The sequence below is a fragment of the Bombus huntii genome, chromosome 2, assembly GCF_024542735.1.
Source record: "Bombus huntii isolate Logan2020A chromosome 2, iyBomHunt1.1, whole genome shotgun sequence".
Taxonomy (NCBI): domain Eukaryota; kingdom Metazoa; phylum Arthropoda; class Insecta; order Hymenoptera; family Apidae; genus Bombus; species Bombus huntii.
In genome coordinates, this window is record NC_066239.1 from 1365361 (window position 1) to 1379407 (window position 14047).

A 14047-nucleotide genomic window follows, 5' to 3' on the forward strand; every position below is an offset into this window, starting at 1 on the left:
GTTAATTGAAACTTAACTTACTGCGTGTTTTCTCGTTATCTCCGTTATCCGGGGTAGTATGTAGTTTGTGTAATTTTCGCGGCTGGTGCGTGTTGCAGTGAACGTCCGGCGTGCGCAAGAAAGGGCTAGTTTGCCGGTGACGCGTGCGTTCAACGAATTATTTTTCACGCCCCCTATTAGTAACTGCATCTATCGTTTAGAATTGAAGCGCTCTCTAGTAGGTCTTATCATAATTCTAATGAAATCTTTTTCCACTCGCACAACCAATTTGAAAGTAATACTTACGTTCGATACGTAACCGTAAATATTTTAAATATTATTTTTTTTTTAATCATACAAACTCGCGATACATCATGCCACCGCAGTTAGCAAAGAAAAAGCATGCTAAATATTTCCAGAGGTTATTGCAAATTATGCCCAATTCATGTTCAGCAGAATTTGACTGCTCTAGACTTGCTGTGGCGTTTTTTGCTATATCAGGATTAGACATATTGAATTGCTTGAATGATCTTAGCGAACAAACTAAATTAGAGGCAATAGACTGGATCTATGGGCTTCAAGTAACCGGAGCTGGACCACGCTCCGGCTTTCAGCCTTCGACAACAATACCAAAGGATGCTCCAAAGTATCAATGTGGTCATTTAGCAATGACATATATTGGATTAGTTACTCTCTTAATTCTTGGAGATGATTTAAGTCGAGTCGACAGAGAATCTATTATTGAAGGAATGCGAGCATGTCAAAATCCAGATGGATCATTTACAGCTATTATAACAGGATGTGAAAGTGATATGAGGTTTCTTTACTGTGCTTGTTGTATATCTATAATTTTAAATGATTGGTCAGGCATTGACAAGACAAAAGCAATTGACTACATTTTAAAGAGCATTGTAAGTTTTTATCCTTTCCTCTTTTTATTTTACTTATAAAGAGTATTAACAAAAATTGGCTCTGTCTACTTAATTTTATCATAGCACAATATCTCAACAATGATTATAGTCATATGATGGAGCAATGGGCCAAGGACCTGGTCTTGAATCACATGGAGGATCTACATTTTGTGCTGTAGCTAGCCTATTTCTCATGAACGAACTTCATAATGTATTGACAAATGATCAATTAAACAGACTAAAAAGATGGTGTCTTATGAGGCAAGATAGTGGCTTTCATGGGCGACCCGGAAAACCTTCTGATACTTGTTATAGTTTTTGGGTGGGAGCAACTCTACAAATGCTTGATATTAACAAATTATCAGATCCTGATGAAAATAGGGCATTCCTGCTTGAAACTCAAGATAATATCGTGGGAGGATTTGGAAAATTTGCTGACTGTCTCCCAGATCCTCTTCATACTTATCTAGGTATGTAGCAGATAGGATATCCATAAAAATAATGTACAATAAAGATAATATACAATATGAATACATAATTTTTTAGGTTTATGTGGTTTAAGCCTCTTAGGAGAAACTGGTTTATGCGTAATGAACGCTGCGCTTAACATCTCTGATCGAGCGTATAAACATTTACTAAAAATTCATGAAGTATGGTAATGCAGTTAACAGTCGTATAAAGTATTTGCAACAACTGAATATCATATCCAACGCACAGAGCTTAAAGTACGAAGGAAAAGTAACATTTTTGCATTTCCATGGATCCTATTTGTACAGTTTCCACAGATCCTCTGTGCCTAGAATTGTTATTCCAAAAGCGTCAATTAACAAAAATATTATGATTTTGAGGTATGTTATCAATTATTCTGTTTCAATTAAGACATTTGTTGAACATGTATCCAAAGCACATATTGAAAATAAGAGGAAAAACAATAGCATAATTTAAATGCATCTTAAAGTGTCATTAAGTATATACAAATTTTAAAAATTCTAATAAAAACAACAAAAAAATATGTACAAAGTATTTCTAATTGATACCCTACATCATAATAAAAATTTATAAAATTATTATTCAACTAGTATCTTTCACTTTTTTTGAGAAATTATTAACACAATGCTTCATCCAAAAAAGCATTGTATTATATTGTATCGTTAAATGAAGAAGTTTCGTGGTCAGATCCCGTTCTTTCATATTCACAATGACACCGTCGATGAATGAGCGCGTACTGCAAAGGAGAAAACTCCTTAACACTGCGAAGTTGCCCGAGCGTAGATGCCACATGCGCCCCACCTCGCGGAGCGATGATTCCATGGTAACCGGGGTGGGTTCGCAGACCACAACAGACGACGTTCGTTCGTTCAGTCGAATAGACTGTGAGACTTGAGAAGAGAGTGTTCTATCTTTGCCGGTGTGATTTCTCGTTTTTTTTTTCGCATACATGTGTATTGTGTTCAATTACGTCTAGTTCGATAAAATATTTTTAAAGGTTCATCATACCGGTGGAATCTCTAACGCGCACGAAAACAAAGTGGAACGCAAACAAAACAATAGAACAATATCTATCCTACGGTTGTTGGAAAAGAGAAACTTCATTGTCAAGTGTTGGGGTCGCATTCGCGGCCCAGGCATCAGCAGAGGTTAGTGCGCGTCTAAAATTTAAATTAATTTGGTATGAACAAGACTGCTTCTTTACAGTCAAGAATGGAATCGCTAAACGATCGTTCAAACATACATAATTCAGGACAAACGTATTTACCGTCGGGTAATGCGCGTGATCGAAGAGATTGTTCGATATAAAATTCATTTTTAAATTCTATACTTAATTTTAATAGTATTTCTTTTTAAGTTATTTATTTACATTTAAATTACTTTTTATTCTGTGAGGTCGTTAAAATTTGATATTTCACATCGTCATTTCGTGATGATATCATGTTGGAAGTTAACTTCCATCAAAATAAAAAGAGCGGAAAAAGTTCACAGTATAATAATACATATATGTACTTAAAGATAAATAGAAACTTGGGAACTTACGAAACCACAGTTGGCGTATAACTCGCGGAAACGGAAAAGAGAATAGTTCTCGTACCATCACTCTTATCATGACATTGAGTCACGTGAAAAGGAAAGTATACACAACACGATGGAAACTGAATTTCGCAAAACCGACGAGTCCGTTTAATTGCGTCAGTTAGTCGTGGCTGAATAGATGCATGTAACTTAATTCCGTATGTGCATTTATCACCGTGTAAGTGACGGGTACCAAGAGGAGTAACAGAGTAATACAAAAACATTGTGTATATTTAGAAAATAACGTCCAAAGCTTGTCCAAGGTATCGCGAATTAATCGATTATCAGTATAGCGTGAAATTTTCCACAGTATACGATTTTCATCCACGCAATCGTGCATATCCGAAGGCAAACAGAAAAGGGGGATAGAAATATGGGGTAAACATCTTTTTCGGCTCAATGTAAATCGCGCTATAACGTAAATGAACCGTCTAGTCTACGGAATGTGAGCCTGTAAAGGCAACCTTAACAAGTAACCGTGCAATGAATGAGACTGTTGTACAACGGGCGTTCACCGTTCTGTTTTTAATTAATACCAGCACAATAGTATGGTTTTTCGCCAGTTATTTTTATCTCCGCAAATCCGTCTGATATGTGCGCTCTCGATGACTGCGACAACTTCATTTGTGGTACTTAACCAGCTGATTCGCGTTTCATCAATCAATCAATTTGCCTAAATTATGGGTTAGGTGCATATACAGTACTGTGCAAAAGTCTTAGACCATTTCATGTAGAAATACCAGACTAGAATACTTGATGTTATTTGCATTTTATTATCATTTTTTAGAGAATCCAAGAATCTAAGTAATTTATGAAATACTTATTAAATTGAGGTAATTAATATTTTATGACGTCTCTTTTTACTATCTCATAATTTTTTAATTCTGCAATCCTCTGTTCAGTTTTTCTTAAGATTGAATCCCACTTTTTAATTTCGTTGACGTTATGTACCCCATACGTATTTTATAATGCGTTCTAATGCGTTATATGTTCCGTACACTTTTATTCGGTTAAAATTTGAACTATGTTTTATATTGAAGAATAATTAAGGTAACTATTTATGTTAAGAATGATGGATTTATTCACGATGTGCGACAGGTTGTAATTTGAAATTTCAATGCTATACGTATAGGATCAACTGTATCTTCAACCTTGAATAAGCTATCTGCTTAAAACAGAGGCAGCGATGAAAATATGTCCCTCCTAGAGCTCTGAAGGACACAACATTAATTTTGTTCTTCCTTTTTCATTATATGCATCTTGTACATTCTTCCAAGAGAGATCATAAAATTTCATATCCTATTTGTTTTGTCACGTAATAAAATATTTTCTAACATTGAATATTTTTATAGATTTCATAATATATATCTTTTTCGATTGCAAATATATGCAAATATATAAACGGATACGGATGAATGAAATTGAGAATGAAACGATTTTTTTAGATTTTTGATAATCCAGTTCATTATCTAATTCTATTTAAAATTGCTTAAAAGCAGTCGCACAGTTTAAAGGAGCTAAAATAAAAAACTTATATATTTCAAAAATAGATATAATATAATATCTAAAATAATCACTGCACAAAAATTACTTACCAATTCTACATATAAAAATATCCTTCTCGCATATTTGTACGTTATGAATCGTATATTTAATTCTATTTAAAATTATTTCAAAATACGCATATGATCTAAAGATCAGATAAAATACTCTTCTCACATACCTACACGTCGAATCAAATACGTTTGAATATCGAGAAAAGTCGATATCGCGAGGACATAGTCCCGCGCTCGTTAAGATCGTCGAAGGATTACAATTGAGATTCGCTCGGCAGATAGGATAAAAAGTTGAAATTGGATACGATTCCGTGAGAGAATCTTGCGTGTGCAATCGGCGGGATCGATATCCAAAAACGACCGCTACAGGTTACAAGTTAGCCAGGCAGGAACGTGGACCTCTCGAAAGTCGTATTTAACAGACGAACGCGTGACCTTTGTGGATAGAGTATAATCCTTCTCGTAACTTTGTCCATGTGAGCACGTGCGCACCGCGTTGTGTACGACATGTGCGTTCGTGCACACACATGAAGCTGAACACATCGATCGAAGGGCAGGTGGTGGGTATATTCTCAGACAAGATGCTCAGTTTAACAAGGAGGTTCGTGCCAGTTGCACAGCTGTCGGTGTGACAGCTGCATCTTTCGAAATAAAAAGAAAAACGTTAAGGAAATTGAGGGTTGGGAAGAAGACGAACGTTGCCACTCGATTTGAAATCGTTTGATGATTCGTTATTTTCAATTGTTGAAAAAAATAAATTGCAGTATTACTTGATTTGATTGATCTCTTTATCTGATGCTTTGCCTGATGAAATATACTTTTTAGTTTAATCGAATTAGTTACATATACACATATATTAGAATATCATTTACATGAATTTATCGGAGCGTAAACAGTTTATATAATTGAAGTTTATATAATAAGAATCCGCTGATTCCGCTTATTTTCTATGATACGATAGTTCACGTTCAGACATGTGGATTCAATCGACTAAAATTTCGTTTAAATAAATGCAGTGTATACGTACTATATAAAAAAGTAACGTTAAAGAAATCGAGGGTTAGGAAATTGCCACTTGACTTGAAATCGTTCGACCATTCGTTACTTTCAATTATGAAAAAACAAAAACAAAAAATAAATAAATTGGAGTAACGCTTGATTCGATACCTCTACATAATGTTTTGTGATGAAATACACTTTTCAATCTCATCAAATTAGTTATATACATATGTATATGTAGTAGAATTGCGCTTACATAAATTTATCGGAAGTCAAATAGTTTATATAATTGGAGTTCGTGTAATAGAATGATTCTCGTTCATATAACAGTTCACGTTCAGATAAATGGATTTAACCGACAGAAATTCATATAATCGGATAATTGAACTAACGTTCAAATAAATGGGCTTGATATAAGTGGCGTTATATAAACGTATGGAAATATCATATAAACGTAAAGGAAATAACGAAGTGGAAAGAAAATGAAGATTGACTTTCCATTCGAAATCATATTGCGACTATTCATTACTTCCAACTATTGAAAAAACTAAATTGGAATCAAATTAATGATAATGGAATACATTTTTTAATTCCATCAAACTAAGTACGTTATTGTCTCACTTGTAAGGGAAATGATGGTTCGATGATGATAACGACGGTTTAATAACTCGAATCGTTGAAGATATAAGTCAACATAGGAGACTCATTGGATTATTATTCTTATTTGGAAAATCCCTCCGTTTCGTAAACTTAATTGCATGTGACGCTGTTATCAAAACTGTCATGAAGAAAGAGTGACAGATCATTTGCGCTCCAAAATCGTTTGACGAGGGTACCGACAATTCCATTACCCGAATTGCTGAACAAACAAATTAAAACGAATTAACTATTTCCACGTGGACTGTTCTAATTTAGAAGGTTCCTAAACTTCACAAATCTAAGAAACACATAATGCGATATATGAATTTCAACGATTCGTTGCTTCAAACATTTAGAAATATAAGTTCACCATAATTAAGTATAGGGTAAATATCGATATAATCGCATGTGAAAATTGTTAAGGAAATTGAAGATGGAGAAGAAATTGCAGATCATTATTACTTAATAAAGACAACAGCGATAAGCTTAACAAAATAATAATCATTCGTCAAGAATATAAAAGTCCATCCTTTTGAAAGAAATAACGAAACGTTTCCAATTGAGTTTTTTCGCACCGTCATAATTCTTTAATTTTATAGATTCGATCACGTGTGAAATTGCCTCTCTAGATTCAGATACAGTTATTCAATACGACGCAATGCGAACAAAATTGCCTGCAAAGTTCAATTTGCAAGCTGGCAAGAAACGAGAGTGTCGCGTGCACACACGACGTGTACATGTTCTTGACGTTAAAAATAATGTTCGTGCATACGTTAGAAAATTGTGGGCTGTTAGGTCCTATCCTTCGACACATCGCGATAGAACGAAGCAGATAACTAATTATAGAAATGACGAACCTCCAGCCTACTCGGAAATATACCTGCAGTTCACCTGTTTATCTATACTTTTTAACTTCTTTACGAAATTATTGTCTCTATTTTGCATTAGCTTAAAACATGAAACCACGAAGAATTCACTTCTGTCATCTAAATATTTTAAATAAATAATTTAAATAATCGTATAACTTTTCGAAAGAAGACTATACTATAAAATAGTTATTTTAATATCTTCTGTTAAATTTCATTTTAGCAATAATTTTTGTGTATTTATATACAGTTTTATTCATTATTCAAGTAATCATGATTATTAGTTGTATCAGTAAGATAACACAGTTCAGAAATGCATTAGTCAGCAATGATTCATCGCGGAAACCAGATTTATTGTATAGATATTTAATGTTCGAGCGAAGCAAGAAAACGAAATTACAGAAAATTTCATGGAGCCACCGATCTGACACGAATGAAGATCAGAATAGAATCTTTGACCTGTTTTTAAAGCGCTACCGGAAACTATAAACTCCGTATCGTATCTCTTGTCTCATTTTATGCGAGTTATGGCACAACACTGTACAAATATATGCTACCGTTAAAAAATATCCCCAGACACTTGCTCACCTTTGACAAGGTGTATTTTAATTTAACTTGTAGATAAATTATGGATAAATCGAATTTCAATGACTTTAATATTTATAATCGTCGTAACTACATATAATATAATATCGTTGTTTTAATTAAATTGTTTTTCAGAAGCCAAAGTACAATAATAAAGCCGGAGTTTGTTATCATCACGCGTTTACAGAATTACAAATAAAAATGATGTATTGATAGATAAGGACTACGTTCTGTATTATTATTTTGTTATTACGACGTGATATAATTGGTTTTAGATAACTACTAAACATACAATTAGATATTGATCTCTGCAAGTGTGAAACAAGTTACGGAAAAGTTATTTATCCCCATATTATATACATAGTCTCTAAATTACACATTGATAAGAAAAGTTTTTCTAAACCTATATCGTAATTAATTATCGAATTTAAAAGATTGAAAATTGTTTCGAGGAAAATGTAGTTTCTTTTTTTTCCGGGTCGTTGTTCCAATAAAAGAAAGTGGATCACTTTAGAAAATGTATTCCAATTATAGAGATCTTCTGATCAAAACAAAATACGTAGCTAGTTTGTACTGATGAAAGAATTTGTGGACCGTGCACCTTGAAATTTGACGATGTCAATAGCGAATAATGCGCTTAATATGGATACTCGACAACCGCCTAATGGCGCGCTAGTAACTCGATCTATTGTAGTTAGGAAACGACCAAGCAAAGAGAGCGAAAGTTCTGCGAGCGATCGATCATTTGTTTTAGTCGTACGACTTTACGGTGTTTCCCAGCAGGACAATACATCAATTAAATCCTTTCAACTGGAATTTAATTTCCTGCTTTAGAATTGTATTGAATAGATTAGATATTGTCTGATACACATTAGTTGGGTAGTTTTATCTATACTATACATATATGTATGTACCTAAAAAATCATTTAAGAGTTATCTAAAAATTATTTAAAAAATAACTATAAGAATTTATCTATAAATTATCTAAAATTACTTACATAGTATTTTAGATAAGAAAACTAGTTTATGATTAAATTATTTCTTTTAGATAGAAACAATATTGTTGAAGTCGGTCTTGAAGGGCTTAAATATCATTTCAAATCTGTTATTTGCGTGTAATGCTTTTACTTTTATAAAATATTTTATTTTGTTTTACTTCAAACTACCGTGTACTAATTCTTGCATATCGCAAATATCGTTCGATAGTGTTTAAGCGGTACGAACGATTTAGGATACGACTGGAATAGGACTCTCGTTTCAGTATGATCTACTACCTCATAAATCAAGTATATTCACCAAAAGAGTTACAAATTTTATTGGTTTATTTCGAAATTCAATAATTTCATTGGTTAAATGCTTCTAATAGAATTTGCGCACAATACTAGCTGCTAAACATACGATAATGAATTATTCTTATTAGAATTAATCAGGATTAGTTGGATGAATCAGTCACGATAAATTTAGATATGTTACCTTTGACGTTTTAAAGTAATTGAGTACCATCCCTAAAGTGAAACCTCAATTTATTTATTACACTTCCGTGTAATTAATGTTCCCACTTTAAGAGCCACTCTATTATCCAGACCTTTTTCTTTTTTGCCTTAATTGCTTACTTTTATGTAACACTGTTCATATAATTATATAATATTACATTACTTTTGTAAAATTATAATTGCAGTATTTATCTAATAGTTTGTGCTTTATCGCTGCCGTCTAAGTAATTGAAAAATTTAATAAAGGTTGGATTTGTTATGAATCCACGATTTTCGATCGATACAAAAAATATCTACCTGGGTTCTCATGCACAATTGAACTAATATTATCGATGAAATTACAAGTTATCAATAGATTATCAATTTTAAATTATTAGTCTTCATAATAAAATAATAAAGAAATTTCATAAATTACGAATTATTTGATTGCACTATTTGACATAAAACTATAAAATTATAAAAAAGAAGCTTATAACTTACAACGTACAGCTTGCAATTTAACGATTCACTAATATTTTTAATTACTAAATCATTTTGTGAAAAGATGTTGACACAATGTGGTTTCTTAGATTTTTTTATCATATATGAACTTAGTAGATGACAATACATTTAATCTGAACGATCATCCTGACGATCATAGATCGAATCACGCGCGTGAGTATTTCCAGCGTTTCGATAACTCGAGTGCGTTTAAAAACGTTTCGGACGTTCTCGAATATCTTAAGATCAGTCGAATGCTCGAAAATCTTGAAAATTCGCATTCGGGTAAAATGATAGGGAATTTTGAGGTACTCTAATACTCGATCGATATCGATATTTGTCATGTTCTCGAAATACATATCGATCTAACCGTATCGAGACTAGGTAATATCCCGTAGCGCGCATCCATTTGCCCCTATTACGTCGATAAACGAGAATGAGAGTCTCTGGCTTGCCTTGACGCTCCTTACAAATCGATCCAACTTCCATACAACTATACCTCTTCGATATAAACGTCTATATGTGTGTGTATATACATATATGATTATACCTCGCGACGACAAACCACACGCACATTACGTTCCATTTCCAGTGTATCGAGTTTGACCTCAGTTATTGACATAAATTACACGAATGAGGGAGCATGTATGCTGCAACCTATTTAATTCTTTGCCCTCCACCAACTTGCACCGATCGTTTGTTTTCTTTTCTTTCTATTCTTCTGTTCCATTCTTAACTATTTTGTAATGGTAATTTAATTCTATAATGATAATTTGATCCTGAAATAAAGAATTGGAGCCTAACGGTGAAATTTTATGGAGATAATTGGAAAACAGGGATAACTTTTTTTTCACGAAATCCTTATAATTACTGAATTGTATCGGTTTATCTGCAATATTGAATACACTATAGGTACTTGAATTAATTCAATGTTTATTTCATTGCAGTTTCAATTAAAATTTTTATAGATTGGAAAGTACGTGAGTTTTAAGAATTTTTGTGAAACTTTGAAATACCAAATAACAGTTATAAGTTTCTGACTGAATTTAAAATAACATCTTCGTTTAGCTAGACAGTTTCGCTTCTATTGCAAGTATGTACATACATGTGGGTGGTTGATGACACGCGTGGCACGGAATGCGTGTTGATGTTACTTTAAAGACAGAGCATGTATATTGAATAATAAATAATAATAATGTTCCTATTTCTCAATCTGCTAACGTCTGTTAACAATCTGTCTCAATCTGTTAACGTCTGTTAGGCACCTCTTATTTTCAAATGAAAGCAATGCTTATAAAGATTAAATGACAAACAAATATAAATATATATAATAGAATGCAATATAAATATTATAATAGAAATATATTGTTATTCTAAACATTAAAAAAATATATTACAATTTCAAAAAACCCATAACTCGCTTTAAGTATGAAACTATTTCTCATCAACTCACATGTTCTTTACGAACATAAAAATGTGTTTTTTCAGGTGGCGTGGGGGACGGCAGTGATGGAATTGCAGAGCTGGCTGCTCTATCATCTTGTAGCTGTAACCGACTGCAATCAAGGTATACAAATGTTAACTGTACGATGCTCTGATTCGTTCCCATGAATAAGAACACACGCATTTGCACAACGCGCGCAACATCATTTTATTATGTGTTGCCATATTTAATTTATTTGACATAATATCATTTTATGTATATGTTTTGCTAAATATTGATTCATTTTACATCCTTGCTTATTTTAGTTACTTTTGCCTGAGTTTCGACCGTGCTCACAGAACACTTCTTTATTTCATTCACAATCCCGTTATCGCCTAGAGGAAACAGCGGTCTACCAATGTTTGATGGTAAGTTCTGATCATACACACATTATAATGCAAACTATCATTTTTACTATTTTCGTCTGGATAAATCAATAAGATATCACATTTTATGTTATTTTAACTAGTATATATATATATATATACTAGTGTAGTAGTGTACTAGTATATAAATGTATATATATACATACATACATACATATACATACATTGGTACAGAGTATATTGAAGTAGTTGAAAAATTTCTAACATAAATTCTATGAGACAAAAGAAGGAAAAAGATTGCATAGACATGATTTGAAAACGATATAGGTTTCACTTTTTTAATATACATTTGGATGTAATTTGTTGAATATTATTGTAAATTTTTTGTCATATTATTTTTTATTGCATTATTTATTATGAATGTCTTATTATTATATTTCACTCTAAGAAAATATGGTTCCCAACATTACATGTATATACATGATGTTTATTAAGCCATATCAATCTGAACTGAACTGAACTGATCAAACTGAAATTAATAATATATTAATAATATTTATTGTATAATTGGGTATAATTTGTGAACAAAATACTTTATCTTTGTGTTATGAAAATGTGTACATTTTGTGCATAACAGTGCCTCATAATTCTCTTAGATAAGTTTCATAAGCTGTTACAAGTACATACATGTATTAAATCTCGTAAGAAACTTTTTTAGTATTTAATATAAATTCGTACTTTCATACCGCTTCAATACATAGAACAGTTAACTTATAGACTAACTTTCCTAATGCACCCTTTGTACTATTTTCACAAGTCGATCTTTTCATGCAACAAAAGGATCATTATTCAACCCCATATCTCCCCGAGCAGATGGTACAGCGTTTGCAATTTTTTCCCCAGTGATGCAGTCGGCGACTACATTGAACGGCGGATCTTATCCCGCCGGGGGCACCGGAAGCCGCGCTCGTGATTTAGGTCTTCGTGCACAAAAAAAACTCCTCGGCAGAGTCGTATCTACAGGGGCCGGAAGATCATTGCTGATAGATGACGCCACTACGTCACTTTTGGACAATCTGTATAAGCTTATGGAAAGAGCCGCGAAAACCAATTCTAATTTAGACAAGAAACAGCCTGAAAAGGTTTTAAAGAATATCGTTAAATTATCCATTAAGGTACTTGTCTCTCTCTCTCTCGATGATTGCTGTGACATAGATATGCAAAGTAATCGCGATTTTATTTCTCATATTCGTTAAATACTTTCATTTTAGGTGGGTCTCCTACAACGTAATCAACAATTAAACGCCACCGACGACGCGAAACTCGTGGAAATAAGAACTGCCCTTAGAGCTGTAGCAATGTCTGTGGTCTCGTTTTACGAATTGGAGTTCAGTTTCGATCGGGCGTACTTAATCAAATCGTTAGAACGATGCAGAACCGCGATACAGGCACTCATAAAGCCACATCTCACAGACAAGTCTCAAGATCGGTGTGATCAAGTGTTCGATTTCTTAACGCATTCCGACTTCTTGGACTCCGTTTTTAGACAGGATTCGGAACACAGATCTATCCTCGGAATGCTAGTTAGTGATATAAATAAGGCCTTAGATGCTGGGCATCTTTGATTCCTTTTTAAACATGACTGCGCTTTCGTGACTAACGGGGAGCATGAACGAAAATTACCAAGATAATTAAGGAAGGATAATAACTCTTCTCCCTGATTATTTTTTAGAAAGAAGAAAGCAAAGGAAAAGAAAGAAGTGTACGTGTGATACCAGTTATTTGCGATCGCCTGTGTAAGAAAAGATAATGATAAATATGTTTTCGACGCGAGAAAGGCTTTTGAAATATAATGTTTGTCGTGAGAATCGATCGATTTCACACAGTAGTGCTCACCAATTTATGCAATAATTGTGAAATACTCTATTTATTTTCAGAATGTATATTGTTACGATCAGTGTATATTTATTTACGAGACTTGTGCGTTAGAATATCAATTGTCAATCTATACCAAAAAAAAAAAAAAAAAGAAATGAGCTTATTTATGCCCCAAGATGGGTTTATAGTAATTACGGTAGAAACTACTTTGTTAATCCCGACAAAATAGCACGTAAAAGAAGCAATCTGTCATCGCTAAGGACGCACTGACAGAGATATGTGCTCCAAAGATATCCTTTTGAAGGTATAATCTTTCACTCGTCAAAGAGCTATATTCTGATACTCTGACATATCGACGAGTGTATCTATAAAGACGGATTGCCCTCCGTTTTTACTCACATAATGCGCATCTATACATTTTCGGCACACAAAATAAATACAACATATCTAATATAGTCATGACAAAGCCTCGATAATTAAATTGAACATTTACATTACATGTACTACAAGTATGTTGCAGTGTCGCGTGTTTTGTATACATTATACACTCTTTACACGTTATTTGTGATGATTCTAAGCGAAATAAAAATCTTGTATTGATATATATATATATATGTATATATATACTATATATATATATATAACATTAATAAATTATTTGTAATGAGACAAGTCTCTCTCTTTCTCTTAATATTCACTTTAGTGCGACTAAAGAAGAAAAAACTGATAAACGCAATTGTGATTAATGATTTGACATATTTATTTACATAGATTATTTAATGCAC

At 33.0% G+C, this 14047-nt stretch overlaps 2 protein-coding genes across 3 annotated transcripts; both read left to right on the forward strand.

The window, feature by feature from the left end:
• Nucleotides 1–21: 21 nt before the first annotated feature.
• On the forward strand, nt 22–1902 carry LOC126875699 (geranylgeranyl transferase type-1 subunit beta). The gene is made up of 3 exons (XM_050638592.1): nt 22–890; nt 1000–1360; nt 1437–1902. The coding sequence occupies exons 1-3, from the start codon at nt 354–356 to the stop codon at nt 1547–1549; spliced, it is 1011 nt and encodes a 336-aa protein (XP_050494549.1). The 5' UTR covers nt 22–353; the 3' UTR covers nt 1550–1902.
• A 311-nt stretch (nt 1903–2213) lies between these two features.
• Nucleotides 2214–13934, forward strand: LOC126875732 (tumor necrosis factor alpha-induced protein 8-like protein). 2 transcript variants are annotated; one of them, XM_050638622.1, is made up of 5 exons: nt 2216–2527; nt 11064–11142; nt 11325–11426; nt 12288–12559; nt 12656–13934. In XM_050638622.1, exons 3-5 carry the CDS (start codon nt 11417–11419, stop codon nt 13007–13009), a joined length of 636 nt encoding a protein of 211 aa, XP_050494579.1. In that variant the 5' UTR covers nt 2216–2527; nt 11064–11142; nt 11325–11416; the 3' UTR covers nt 13010–13934. The 2 variants fall into 2 exon arrangements, with proteins under 2 accessions (XP_050494574.1, XP_050494579.1); XM_050638617.1 differs by lacking the exon at nt 11325–11426 and having other exon boundaries at nt 2214–2527.
• Nucleotides 13935–14047: the final 113 nt, after the last annotated feature.

Excerpts from the sequence above, each read along its gene's own strand:
- LOC126875699 (XM_050638592.1), top strand. The coding sequence starts at position 354 with ATGCCACCGCAGTTAGCAAAGAAAAAGCATGCTAAATATTTCCAGAGG. Across the intron at positions 891-999 it reads ACTACATTTTAAAGAGCATT|TCATATGATGGAGCAATGGG; the intron begins GTAAGTTTTTAT and ends CAATGATTATAG. Across the intron at positions 1,361-1,436 it reads TCCTCTTCATACTTATCTAG|GTTTATGTGGTTTAAGCCTC; the intron begins GTATGTAGCAGA and ends ATAATTTTTTAG.
- LOC126875732 (XM_050638617.1), top strand. The coding sequence starts at position 11,085 with ATGGAATTGCAGAGCTGGCTGCTCTATCATCTTGTAGCTGTAACCGAC. Across the intron at positions 11,143-12,287 it reads TGTAACCGACTGCAATCAAG|TGATGCAGTCGGCGACTACA; the intron begins GTATACAAATGT and ends TTTTTTCCCCAG. Across the intron at positions 12,560-12,655 it reads TCGTTAAATTATCCATTAAG|GTGGGTCTCCTACAACGTAA; the intron begins GTACTTGTCTCT and ends CTTTCATTTTAG.